General features: G+C 43.4%; 1 protein-coding gene across 6 annotated transcripts in view; it reads right to left on the reverse strand.

Annotated features, from left to right (window-relative positions):
• Window positions 1-14,030, reverse strand: part of CEP63 (centrosomal protein 63) — a 45,101-nt gene that overhangs the window by 7,091 nt on the left and 23,980 nt on the right. For 4 of the 6 annotated variants that reach the window (XM_060242069.1, XM_060242071.1, XM_060242070.1 and 1 more), the window contains 7 exons: window positions 12,213-12,446; window positions 11,778-11,923; window positions 10,229-10,375; window positions 7,318-7,432; window positions 4,767-4,964; window positions 4,441-4,506; window positions 980-1,185 (listed from right to left, as the gene is read on the reverse strand). In XM_060242069.1, the coding sequence (XP_060098052.1) occupies window positions 980-1,185; window positions 4,441-4,506; window positions 4,767-4,964; window positions 7,318-7,432; window positions 10,229-10,375; window positions 11,778-11,923; window positions 12,213-12,446 (1,112 nt within the window). The remainder of the gene's footprint in view (window positions 1-979; window positions 1,186-4,440; window positions 4,507-4,766; window positions 4,965-7,317; window positions 7,433-10,228; window positions 10,376-11,777; window positions 11,924-12,212; window positions 12,447-14,030) is intronic. The other 2 variants (XM_060242072.1, XM_060242075.1) reach the window with 1 other exon arrangement.

Raw genomic sequence — 14,030 nt, forward strand, 5'->3', positions numbered from 1 at the left:
AGATCAGAAAGGGACTGGTTGAATCTGCATGTCTTTTTTCAATGTCCAAACCTGCTTTGATAATACTGGCAATAAACAAAAGCATAAATCAGAGCTCTCCCACAATAAAACAGCAGGCTGGAGGTTCTAATAGGGTTGCTAAATCCAACTCAGAAAATATCTGGAGACTTTGGGGGTGGAGCCAGGAGACTCTCATTTCCCTAAAATATAAATATACTTCAGTACAGTTCCCCAGAATACAGTCTTCATTTCCTCATCCCCAGCAGCTAAACTTGCACAAAATTAAAGTGAACACATACACTCTCACAAAGCAGCCAAAATAAGCATAGTTAACAAGCACATTTTTGTAACATAGTTAGCAAGCACAAGTTTTGTAATCTCACTGGGGCAATTTACTCACATAGCTGAATATAACCATCACGTTGCTGAATATAACCAGGCTAATAGGAAAATCAAAGAACAGTCTAGGGCAGGGGTGGCCAACGGTAGCTCTCCAGATGTTTTTTGCCTACAACTCCCATCAGCCCCAGCCAGCATGGCCAATGGCTGGGGTTGATGGGAGTTGTAGGCAAAAAACATCTGGAGAGCTACCGTTGGCCACCCCGGTCTAGGGGGGGTGGGGTTTTCCTCCAAACAAACAGAGGGACTGACAACAACATGGCTCTGTCTGCTCGCCCCACCCCCTGAAGCTTTCCTGCCAAGATTTAAATACATACACGCATTCAGAAACACAAACAGTTGCAAGCCTCTTCTAAACCTGCTGAGGTTTGAAGAAACATGATGGCTTTGAGGGCGGGGCTTCCCCTTGCCAGCCAGCTGGGTGAATGTAGGGAGGAGCCTGAAAAACTGAGGGATCCCCTCCTGGACCTAGGGACTGGCAAGCCTAGGTTCTATAAATGTATTTCAGAATGGCTTCAACAGTTACTAATGGCTAAAACCAGCAGTATTGCAGATTCCCCAAGACTGTGCAGATTCTTACCTGGCCTCTATATTCTTGATGTCAGTCACTTGATGCTGCAAATGCTGCAAAATGCTCTCATATTTCTCCTGGGAGAACTGAGAGGAAGCTTCCAGTTTGTTTCGAGTTTCTGCTAGTTCCTTCTGTAGTTGCTGGTTCTCAGCCTCCACTTTATTTAGGGCCTTGGCATAACTTTCCTGGAGTTCTGTCACAGATGTGACTTTCACCTTACAAAGACAAAAATAATTCCGAGTGGTGCCCACAAGCCCAAGTCTCCCTAAAGTTAGCAATGTGATTTTAAGAAGTAAAAATTCCAAGCCTTTTACTAGGGGAAAAAATCGCTTCAGAGTAAAATCAATCACAGGTCGTCTGACTGAGTCTATATCTAGACAGACTGAACTAATCAAACCTGCAGAGGTACCAGCTTCCCTCATTCGTCTCAATTGGGTGTGAACTTCAAGACCAATTTGTGCTCACTTAAACGTCAGTCACATTAAATGTGTTCCAGCTGTACAGCTCACCATTTTACACCTAAAGCCAATGGGACTGCCTGCTTGGAGCTGGGTGTATTCTGAACCTCCTGACATTCCATTCGTTTCAAACTCCTATGTGATTAGTGTATTTGCTGCCTGGAAAGAAAAGCTTAAATAACCAGCTGGGACTTACTCCTCTAGAGCAATGAGTCCAAGATCCTATTACAGACAAAACCAACCACACTTGCAAACACAAATCAGAACATAAGGATACCAGCTCCACAGCTTGGAGTAAAAAAATTGTCCATTTTTACAATGTCACTTCCATTTTTTCATCTCAAGATTTAACAAGTGAATTAGTAAAATGATGTAATTCAGTTCACACACACAGCACGATAAAGAACTTGCAACAGCTTCAATGCTTCTGGACAAAATGAAATCTCATCCCTATTTTTCAGGTGACATTTTCCTTCTTTAATTAAAGTGGAAATACAGAACTTCATAGTTTTCCTTGTATTGTTCCAACCCCCTAGGGTCAACTGGACAAGACGCTGATAAATTCATGCAGTGAAATGACACCTCACCCCACAAGTAGCTTGTCTGAAAATATATAATGTTGGATAAAGTGTACTAAATTTCCAGTCTCCTGACATGTCAGGGGCTAGTTTAATATAGCCTTCCCCTGCAAGGCATGTTAAAATAGTTGCTCATTCATGAAGTTCACTGGGTGACCTCAGGCCAGTCACACATATTTAGTCCTCACAGGGTTGTTCACTGAATGAAACAAGAATATGTGCAGTAGAAACTGAAGGTATTTTTGCAAGCCCAGCAGAACCAACACAATGTACTAGTGCTCAGCAGTGCCCAGCAGAACCCAGGGCCAATGTGGCAATGGCAGCTCAGCAGACTGATGTCAAGCATGGAATCACAATCCAAGCAGGGGAGGAGTTGGAAGCCCAGCAGTGCTTAGCAGAATCCAGTGCCAATATGGCAATCCCAGCTCAATCACAATCTAAATGATGGTGGAGGGGCATTTTTTGCAAACCCAGAAGAACCAGTACAATGTACAGAGTGCCCAGCAGTAACAGTGCAGTTACAGAGTGCTCAACAGAACCCATTGCCACTGGCACTGCAAGTTTAAAACATTTGATCTCAAAATGCAGAGTCACTTTTACAAGCTCTGTGCAAGAAAGTGGGAAGTTAACACAAAGGAACTTGGACAAAGGGGAGGGGAACCCTATTGAACTAGTCTGAAACTGGTAATAGTGTTTCCAAAGCTGGAGAATTCTCCCCCTCCTCCCCCCATTTGAAATCTGTAAACAATTTGTTTGAGCAGAGACAGTGTGTCTGGAAATGTATCCATCCAGGAACCAGCAGAAACTGCTTGAAAGTTTGTAGAAAATTCATGCTGGTTGACCTGCCTCGAACCTCAGTTCGTGAACCATGAACTGGCTAAAATTCATCAGGAACTTGTACCTGAGCCAGTTAGTACCTATCCCTACACACCACACTGAGGGGCTCTCCCACTGCACTGAAAATGAAATTGACCAAGGTTCTTCAAGCCATTGAAAGACATTTTCATTTTTGATACACTGGGTAAGCATTTAATGTTATTAATTTGGAGGAGTAGAGTCCCAAATCTATGGCCTTGAAATAAAACTGGTCAAGGTTTTTTACCCATGGAGATGTGCACCCCTCAGCATTTTTTTAAAAAAAATCAAGGATAGGAAAGAGTCCTGGATCTACCCACCAAAGAAAGAAGAAAAGGAGGAGGGAAGATGCCACTGCCTAATGAATGCCACCTAATGTGCAGGAAACACCCCATGATGACACAGGGCAAAGCATGCCAGAGCAGCAGCTTCCCAGGAAGCTTCCATGTCATTCGAACCTTGTGGGAATTACTACTGTTCCTCAGGGCCTGCAAGGCAGAGATGTTCCACCAGGTATTTGGCTGAGGACAGCTACGGTTTTCATCTGGCACTTCCACTTCCACTCCCACCATGAGATAGCAGCATCACCTGGACTTGACACCATCTTGCTTTTAGGGAACTGTGGAGTTTTTTTACCGTTTATTTAATTTAGTTTTATCTTGTTTTGAATTATGATTTGCTGTGCACTGCCCTGAGTCCAGATGTCAGGAAGGATGGTCAAAAAATGTAAATAGATAAATAAATAGACAGATAAATAAATACTGCTCTTTTCACAAGACTGCTCATTTTGAATGGCAAACAAAAATCTTCCTGGCACCTTCATATGACAAGCTAGAAGTGAGAATTTAGAACAAAGTTAGGTTGAAACAAAGATCACATTTTTGTGGCGTTCTCAGCATTCATGGGCTTCTCCAGAGGTCATCCAAGGAGACAAGTCATTTCGCATTGGCAAACCTGATTCTGTGACTACTATGGAACAATTCTAACCTGCTGCAGCTGTATAGATGAAACAAGTCCTACCATTCCAGCAACACATGACCAAGGGTAATCATGCACAGCATCATTATTATTGAGAAGAGACTATAAGTGATGTACACGTGGCACTGTGATCATACATCTATGACCAATGGCAATATGGCTAGTTTCAAATAAGTTATTATACAATGATAGTTCAACCAAAACATCATGTGGACAGCCTTTAAATGCCACCTTTTACAGCTATCTCTCACTATAGATTTCTTCACAAATCTTCACTTAAGGCTACTTAACACTGACCCCTAGTGGTCACAACAAATAAAATACATGTACCAGGAGTTCTGTGTCTTTTTTATCCGAGTCCTTACCATGTTTACTCAGAAGTCAGTCCCACTGATTTTCCTTAAGCTCCACTGAGTCCTTGTACACACTCTGTGCCTCTGTCTCCCAACTTCAGGAGAAAAATATCAGATCACCATTCTGCTTTGTGTAAATACATGAAAGATGTTCTTCTCTGCACAACAAACACAATAACTAAGTGCTATCTAGAGGTGACAAGTATACTTCACTGGAAATGGCACATCTTCATCACTTCATACCCTACCTTCTGCAGCATTTCTGAGAGATGGTGATTTTCTTGTCTGAGAGCTTCCAGCTGAGACAGGACAGCCTTCAGAAGAGATTTTAAAATTAGCACTTGATTTTTCCAATTGTCAGTACATGCCACCCACTAAGATAATTAATTGTTGTTTAACCCATTAACTTATTAGGATGTATAAATCCCAACTCCTGTCTTGGGGAAAAAATTAGTCCTTTGTACATTTACATTTTCAAATATAGCCAAAAGCACCAAAGGGACACAAACAAGCATGCATCCAGGGTTTCTCTCATTATAAATCAGAAAATCTGTATGCAGACAAGCCATTGTACCCTGTGTTCCACTGCCTTTCGTTCTGCTTTTTCAATCTCCAGTCTTAGCTGCTGACTCAGGTTCAAGGAAGAACCATTTGCTGAGGCAATTGTGATGTCACGATGGTGTAGCTGCTGCGTTAGCTGGGAGACCTCCTGCTTCATTCCTTCCAATTCACCACTGTGACTTTGTTCCATGTGGGACAACTGCTCCTTCAACTAAACAGGAATGCATACAAATTTTCAATTATGTACTGCAGGGATGATCAACAAATGGATCTGGAACCAACATTAAGTTTGCTGGAAGCTCACCATTCCCAAATCCTCTCACAGTTTGTTCTGAATCCTGAACTGCAGTTTTATTGTGCAACTAGGAAGAAGGCCCATTGTGGACAAAAACACAATGGGCTCTAGAAAAAGGTTCTGGGAGGGTGCTCCCCCCCTTTGCTGTTCTCCCGTCCACCCACCCAAGTGAAGGTACTCACTTCCCTCCACCTTTGGTATCTTCCCAACTTCCAATCCACCCTCCAACTATCACCCACCCCCCAACCACCTCTTCCTCTCAACTACCCCCACACCCTTGGCACTCCACTACTCCCCCCACCCTTGACATTCACTCACCTCCCAACCCTTGCTATCTTCCCACCCACCCTGCAGCTGAAACAGATGCCAGTTTCCCTCCCTCAATATGTGTGTGTCCCTGTGTCTGTGGTGGCTCAAAGCCCTGAAACAGGCCCAGAATGGAAATAAAGAAGAATAATTATGGAGGGTGCAGTGGAACACGAAGACGGTCACACGGACACTGAAGCTCAGCATTCCTTTCGTTTGCAGTACACTGTTGCCACTTTTTCTTGTCATAGCCTTGTGGCATTTAGCATCAGCGTGAGCTTGTAGCATGATCTGTTTTATTTTGGCCTGGCATGGTTATGTTATGGTATACCATAGAATATGCACCTCAAGGCAATCCTTTTCTGTAGGGGAATTTATCTGACTTTAGCTTTCCATCTCCTCCCCACTCCATGCAGCCTCTGCCTAGGAAAAGTACAGTCTTTCTCCATAGTATGGATCAAAACAGGAGGGAAGCAATCTCAGCAAGGTATAATGACACAGAGTCCACCATTTTCTCCAGGGAAGTGATCTCTGCCATCTGGAGAGAATTCTGTAATTCTGGAGAGAATTCGGTAATTCTGAGTGATATTACCTGGAGATTGGCAAAATTGATTCCCCATGAGAAAATGGAGCCTGAAGATCTGGTATCACAGCTGAACTCCAGACAAAAGATATATCTCTCCCTGCAGAAAATAACTGTTTTGAATGGTGGACTTTATGGCTTTATATTCAGCTGAGGCCTCTCCCTTCCCCAACCTCTGGCTTCCTTAGACTCCACCATAAAATCCCTAGGAATTACCAACCAACCTGGAGCTGTAAACCCTAGTCAGGATTGGCCCCAATGAGTTTCCCCTCAAAGGCCAAAATAGGTCTGGAAAGGGCCTCCTCTCTCCGCCTTTTACTGACAGAACCAAGCTTCGTTGCTTTTTACTGTCTCCCTTTTCCGTACACAATCACCTCCTACATTCTGAAGAAGTTGTACTCAGCCAAATCAAGGATTCATTCATGAAAAACTGGCAAATTATTCACAAATAGATCAGTAAACTGTGTTATTCACGTTCTGGTAATTGTAAAACAGTCACTGCCTCACCCCCACCCTGCACCTACTAGGCTTCCACTGGACACACTGTCAATAAGATGGTGAGACAATGTACAATCCATCTGTAGGAAGTACTTGGATCTGTGGTTTGCAGCACTGATCCCACACTAGTATAAGAAGAAAACAGGATAGCCTCCCAAATATTTTAAATATTCCCAATTTTTAAAAAGGCCATGCCTATGGAGCAATGGCTCCCAACCTTTTTGGCACCAGGGACCTGTTTCATGGAAGGCAGTTTTTCCATGGACCGGTGGTGGTGGGGTGGCGCTGGGGTTTTTGCTGCCCAGGTTGCCCCCTTGCCTGTGCCCCATCCCTGCCCCCATAGGAATCTTTAGATGGGGAGGAGACTGGGGTTGTTTCTGCTGCCTCCCCGCTAGGTGGCTAGGCGGCAGAAGGCCAGTCTGCCTCCCCCTCCCATTTAAAAACCTACCCCTATAAATGAAGGATAGGCTAAGGTTGCAGTAGCGCTGCTCCTTCCGCTGGCCTGGGACCCAGGCGGGCAGAAGGGGCTGTGGGGCTGCACTGCCTCACTCCGAGGCTGTCTCCATGTCTTGGAGTGAGGCTGAGCTGCCTCTTTTGTCCCTCAGGTCCCGGGCAGGCAGGGGTGGTACGGTGTCTCTGCCTCATTCAGTGGCTTGGTTGCTAGCAGGCCACGGACCAGTACTAGTCCACGGCTTGATGGTTGGGGACCCCTGCTATAGAGTACAAGAAGGTTAGATGGTACAGAATGTATCAATTGATATACTATACTTTATTCCCATGTCATCATCTTCTAGTACCCAACAGCCTATATTTGACTCCAACAGTCTACATTTGACTTTCACACACTCCAGTAATGCTCAAAACTATTTTAATACAACTTACCTTATTAATCTCAGTCCTGGCCTGGGACAGGCACTCTTTCGTCAACTGCAGCTCAAGGCACTTCTCAGTCAACTCTTCACTCAACTGGATGCACTTTGCATTTGCAGATCCTAGACTAGAGTCAAGAAAGACAGGCCAAGGGAAACCATCCATAAGCGACTGCAGAAGCACAACACAGGCCCAAGGAATTTGTCAGCCATTTTGCTTTCCTGAAACCTCACTTGGAACCCAAATCATTGATGCAAATCCCACTCTGAATGCTTCTGGACACAGCCAAATGACAGGAAGTTTCCTTGACAGTTCATGATTGCCTCAAACTTTTTAACTGAAGAAAATTCCAGTTACTATTTTTGACCAGTATAGCAAGAATACATGATTCTTGGCCAGTATAGCGAGTATAAATGACTAACAGTGCCATACTGAATGGAGTGGCACCCTTCTAAGACCTCTGATAGTAATGGAATTGAAAGAGTGTAACTCTGCTCAAGATGGCACCATAAAGCATCCAAATTACCAAACATTTAAAATACAGTTTTAACTATCAATATAAAATCACCCATCAGTAGAGAAAATCAAACAACAGATAGACAGGTGTGAAACCACTAACAATTAGGAACAGCAATGCAAACCAATCTGACCTGCCAAAGGCCAACTGAAGTAGATCACTTTTAACCATTCTTCAGAACATCAGCAGCATTTATCAGATGAACTGTTCAAGGCAGGAAATTCTAAAGTTTAGAGGGACTGTCAACAATGCCTGCATATAATATGGTATTTGAAGTATAGTCTTGCCTAAAAAAAGGTAAAGGTAGTCCCCTGTGCAAGCACCAGTTGTTTTCGACTCTGGGGTGATGTGGCATCACGACATTTTCACAGCAGACTTTTTATGGGGTGGTTTGCCATTGCCTTCCCCAGTCATCTACACTCCCCCCACCCCCAGCAAGTTGGGTACTCATTTTACCAACCTCGGAAGGATGAGTCAACCTGGAGCCAGCTACCTGAACCCAGCTTCCACCAGGATTGAACTCAGGTCATGAGCAGAGAGTTCGAACTGCAGTACTGCAGCTTTACCACTCTGCGCCACAGGGCTCTTCTTCATAGATCTTGCCTACTGATCTCAAATTTTTGGAAAGTTTATATGGGAAAAGATTATTCTTGAGATACAGAATTTTATAGCCCAGAATAAGAATCTGAATTGAGCTCAGAAATTATTCGGTAGCCAATGGAACTGCTTCATTACAGCCACAATTTGATGGTATCTGTTAGCTCTCATGATTAATCTGTCTGTGGCTGAAACAATGCCTTCATTTCCAAACCACCTTCATGGCCAGCCCCATACACAGTGAATTATAGTAATCTAATTAAGAGGTCATGAAGGCATGGACGGCAATGACCAGGGTCTTTCAGAAACAGATGCAGCTGAAAAACCAGCCCAAGTGCAAAAAAGTGGCTCCACACCACATCTGACATAAGAGCATCCAGGAATAAGGCACTGTCCAGTAGTACCTCAATCTGATTTTGCAAAGAAAGATAGGTCTCACTCCCTTCTAGTTGGTCTACGAAGTCCCCCCAAAATCATTACTTCCATTTGGTCAGGATTGAATTTAAGATTATTCACGCCTATCCAGTCCATCACAAAGCTCAAACACAGATTCAGAACAGAACAGACATCACCTCTTATAAGGAAGATGAAAAGGTGGACTAGAGTTGTTATCTCTGTACTAATGGCACTGCACTCCATAGCTCCAGTGACTTTGTTCAGTAGCAGCGTACAGATGTTAAACAAGGTAGAAGATAAAACTGATCTTTGAGGAACTCTGTAGGACAATTCTGATGGGAAACAGAAATAATCTCCTAAAACTACCTTCTGAAATATAACCTCAAAGGAATGAAATTACTAGGAAGCAGTGTTCTCAATCCCTACCTCTGCAGGGTGTTTCAGAAGGGTATCACAGTGAACAGCATCACATCAAGATATTAACAAGAATTCCCCATCTTTCTTACAATACAAGGTCACATACCCCACCCCTCCCACAATACAAGATGAGCCAAGGTTGTTGCCATCCTCAAACCTGGGTGAAATGGATCCAGGAATTGTCTGGAGATGTCCAACCTATTTGACCATCTTGTCCTAAATTTGTAAATTTTACCATAGACTATAAATATTCATGTCAGTTGGATTCAGAAATGTACTGAAATCAGGATCTGACAACTGTTATTTCAATGCAGCTAGCAGAAAGCCCTCTAACAAAAGAAGTGGCCACTACTTGGCTGACCAACTGACTCATCCATTACAGTGAAGGACAGGGCTTGAGGGGGCAAATAACAGACAAACTTCCCCAAGCACCTAGTGTACATTCTCAGGTGAAACTGGCTGAAATATACCCATACAATGGTAATCAATGGGTGCCTCAAGGATTTCAGACACAACCAAAGTAACATCCAAACCAGATAGGATGCAAATACTTTATCCACAAAGTGTTTTGCAAAAAAAAGTGATAGCAGATTACTGATGATACCCATGGGATCCTGAGAAGGACTTTTAATCAATTTTTTAACTAACTGGAAGAGCATCCCTGTTCAGTTACAGCAGATACAATGTTAGCAGATAAATTAGCTCTATTATACCAGCTCTAAAAAAAAAAGAAGAAAAAGAAAAAAAAGTATTCTGCTGGAGTCAGCCTGGATCTTCTATCTTATGGTATTAAGTTATATTTAATATAAATTTAACAGCCAGCTTTCCTTAAGGACACAGTTCATAGCTGACATAGCCCAAGAAGTGTTTAAATGAGCATTTCTAAATGATCAAAGTATCTATGGACAATGAGGACGCAGACTTCATTTTCTATATTCTACTTCCCAACGATGACATATTTCTTATGTATGAGAAATCTGAGGGTTTATCATCTACCTGCCCTCAAGGTGAGTCACCTCAGCTTGTAGAATGGCTTTGTTCTTATGTTCATGATCTAGCTGCAGGAGTACGTGCTCCAACTCTGGCCCATCATAGTTGATTTCTTGTGGTCCCTCACTGTTCTGCAGGCACTCTTCCAGTGACCTGTACAGGAACACAGGTCAGCCCCTATAAGCCTTAGTCTCCTGGCATCCATTTCTAGTACAAAGGCAGACTACCCCTTACGCAGGAAAAAAAATGCTGCAATGTAGTTTGCATATCCAACGTGTCAGTGAAACTACAGTTGCAAGTTACTACTCTCACCATCAGCCCTGCAAACTGAGGAAGGCAAAAGACACACCGCTCACCTCATTTCCCATCTTGAACTCTAGGCTGGCAGAAGTAACGGGAGGGAGGGAGGGAAGAAGGTTCAATCCCAGTGTTATTCCCATGCAATTTCTGCACCTGGGCAGTGCTCAGCTCATGCCCAACAAGAAATCCTCATCTTAAACCTGGCAAAATGTTCTGACCAGTTCTAAGGCATCAAAGCAAATAATGCCATTTTGAGTTTTGCAAGCGTTTTACAACAGATGAAACAACACAACAAATGAATACAAATTACTTGGAACAGAAACCTGGATTTACTTATTGTGCCTACTATTACAAAAAATTAAGCTGGTGTTTATGGTAAAGCAGGGCTCTGCAAATTTTCTCAGTAATTATCTTGGTAAGCATGAAGCTGAGAGCAATAGGAACAATCCCTCATCTTCCTCCTTTCAAACCTGGGAATCTGAAGCTCAGAATTACCTCAGAATTACTTTGCCCCTTCTGCTTGGGGTGAAGGGCAAGATCAGTGGCAAGCAAAAATCAGGCTTGCAGCCAAGACCATGTTCCAACATTAAGCACTGTAATAGAGTGCAATGAAATGCAGCAAGCATATCAGTTATCTCAGAAGAGTGAGATGGGCCTCCCACAGAAGTTGTCAGGTTCAAAGCTGAGACCTTCTCAAAGGGACTGAATATAAGACCAGAAACAGTTACGTTGATCATCAGCGGACAAGTAAAAAAAAAATTCTATTCCAAAAGCATTTTCACAGATACCTTAAATTATGCTGTAAGGCCACACTCTGCTCTTATTTTTCTTACTGGGTTGGATTCAACACAAAATTCCTGCCTGTGCTAGAGAACTTGAGCAAGCAGAAAGGCAAAAAAGGGCTGTACTGTGAAACTTGCTGTATCCTCACATACCTTTCTTCTTGTAGAAGATCTTGTGCAACAAGTTTCTGGGCACTACAGTATATATGAGCAGAAAGTGCTAGCAGGAGCACAAGATCCTGCATATGCAGAACAGTGCTAAGTCTGCTTATGTTTCTGTTTGCATGTTGTTGGATCCAAGTCTAATTCTAGGTTTTTTCACATTTAGAAAGGCATGGGCAGTCTTTTTGGGACATGGAATGAGAAAATAGATTCAGAATCAAAAGTGTAGAACCAGATGGGGAAGAGAACCTATTCCAGGTTATAGGCAAAAAGCTAACGATTTGATTACGTTTAGATGTCAAGGACCATACCTGATAACAGCTTCTTTGTGGTGCAAGGTTTCAGTCAGCCTGGATATCTCCTCCTGCAACTGTTCAAGCTGAATCTTTAAGGTGTTGACAAAATCCTCCTGAGACAGAAGTGTGGCCCTAAGTTCCATCTTCTCCTCATGTAAAACCTTCAAAGAAGTTGGAAATGACTGATACATACACACAATGAACAGGGCCAAGATGACAGACGACGGTGCCTACATTTAAGCTAGGTATTGTGCCTGTACGTGCACCAAGTCCAACTCCTGCCTTTGGACCTAGGTTGTTTTCGCCTTCTGCTACCAACCACTATTTCTCAATGTGACAGAAGGTTTCCACACAAGAATGGGAGGAAGTTCATTCAGTTAACAACTTGCCAACATACTACCATTTCTTACAGACTGTATATTACCATTCCCAAGGAATCCACACACTGACCTCCAGTGAGTTCTGAGAAAGTCTTAGCTCATCTTGAAGTCTTTGTTGTTCCTCTAGTATCTTCTGGTTGACATCATTCAAATCATCCACTCTTATATTCATCCTCTCTATTTCCAATTCATTAGCACAGATAGTGTCATTGGCTCTTTCCAGTTTATTCATTAAATGATGGATTTCAGACTGGCTTGCCAGCTCTTCAGATTCAAATGTTTGTTTCCGATTGCAGAGTTGAGACTGTAAACACAGAGAACGTTGTTAAATCTATGCAACATACTAAAACATTAAACATGAAACTTTGTTCAAATATGAAGCCATTCATGTATACTTCACAATGTAGCAGTAACTTTTGGTTCCCTCTCATTCCCACTGTAGAGATGAAGTGTCATGGTTGAAACCCAGCACATGAGCAGCCAAGTAAGGAACTCCAGTTCTCCAACCAAGTAGGTATTAGGGATGGGCACAAACCTAAAAAGTCCAATTTGAGTTCAGTTGGCTTTCAAACTGAACCCAAACCAAGCCAGGCAAAAAAATTCTTGAACTGAACTGGACAGTTTAGCTTCCCCTGCTTCAAAGCCCAGGGTGGAGAGAAAAAAGCAGATGGTGTAATGACTCATAGTCATTTAAACCTAACAGCTGACAGGTGGACTTATATTGCTGTTAGGTTTAAACGGTTGGCAGTCATTTCAACACTCCGTTTCACCCACCCACCCTGCTCCCAACTATTCATTCTGACCTCTCATCAATTCTCACTCAGCTCTTTCTTCCTGCATATCCTTCAATACGTCCCTCTTTTCTCCACTTCACTGAATGAACCAAATAACCTGTTGACCTGATCCAGCCCCTCTACATGCTTCCACAATCCTATACCTTCCTGCTTTATGGTTGCCCCCTCTGCTGTTATTGTCCTTAACCCTGACACCAGGGCTGGCCCCAGACTTCTTAATGCCCTAGGCCTTGGAGCCCAAGGAGCGCAGAGGCTGTTGTGCTACCCCACAAGCTGCTGTGCTACCTCACTGCTCTTGGCTTTGAAGCCAAGAGAGGTGGGACATGCTCTCCTCCAAGCCCACCTTCCCTTGTAAGGGAAGGCGGGCTCAGAGGAGCACACACGCCAATGCCCTGCCCAGCTGCTCTCACCTTGAAGGCAGGGCATGCTGTCCTCCAAATCCACCTTCCCACATGGCCACTTCTGTCTTCAAGGTGAGAGCAGTCAGACAGGGCGCGCTCTCCTCCAAGTACATGTCAACGCACTGCCTGGAGGGGAGTATGTGCCAATGCGCTGCCTGGCCACTCTCGCCTTCCCAGGTCTGCTCAGACCCAGGAAGCTGGGAGCAGCAGAGCAGGGGGCACCCAACAGAGCCCCTGTTGGCCAGGTGGTGCCCTAGGGACAGCTGAATTGAAAAAGAACAGGATAAGATCACAAAATAGCAAGACCTACAAAGAAGAAGATTATCATTGTGCCAGTTTTCACTGGAGCCCTAGAACAGTGTCCAGACTCTGGACACTGAACAAATAACACCAGCTCAGCTCCAGAAGACAGTGTTACTTGGAACAGCAAGAATCCTGTGAAGATACATTTGCAATTCCCCAGAACTTGGCTAGATCTCAAAATGTAGAACACCATTTACCAGTCAAATATCTCACTGTGACAATTTATAATAATAATACTTTTACCAACACACCTAATATATGACTACAGTTGAGCTAAATCCTTGGTTGTTCACACTCAGATCCATAATCTTAAATCCCATTTCAATAGACCAAACAGACAATTAACTACTGAGGGACAGGCAACCGTTACTACTCCTGATTCCAATGTTC

The sequence above is a fragment of the Heteronotia binoei genome, chromosome 6, assembly GCF_032191835.1.
Source record: "Heteronotia binoei isolate CCM8104 ecotype False Entrance Well chromosome 6, APGP_CSIRO_Hbin_v1, whole genome shotgun sequence".
Taxonomy (NCBI): domain Eukaryota; kingdom Metazoa; phylum Chordata; class Lepidosauria; order Squamata; family Gekkonidae; genus Heteronotia; species Heteronotia binoei.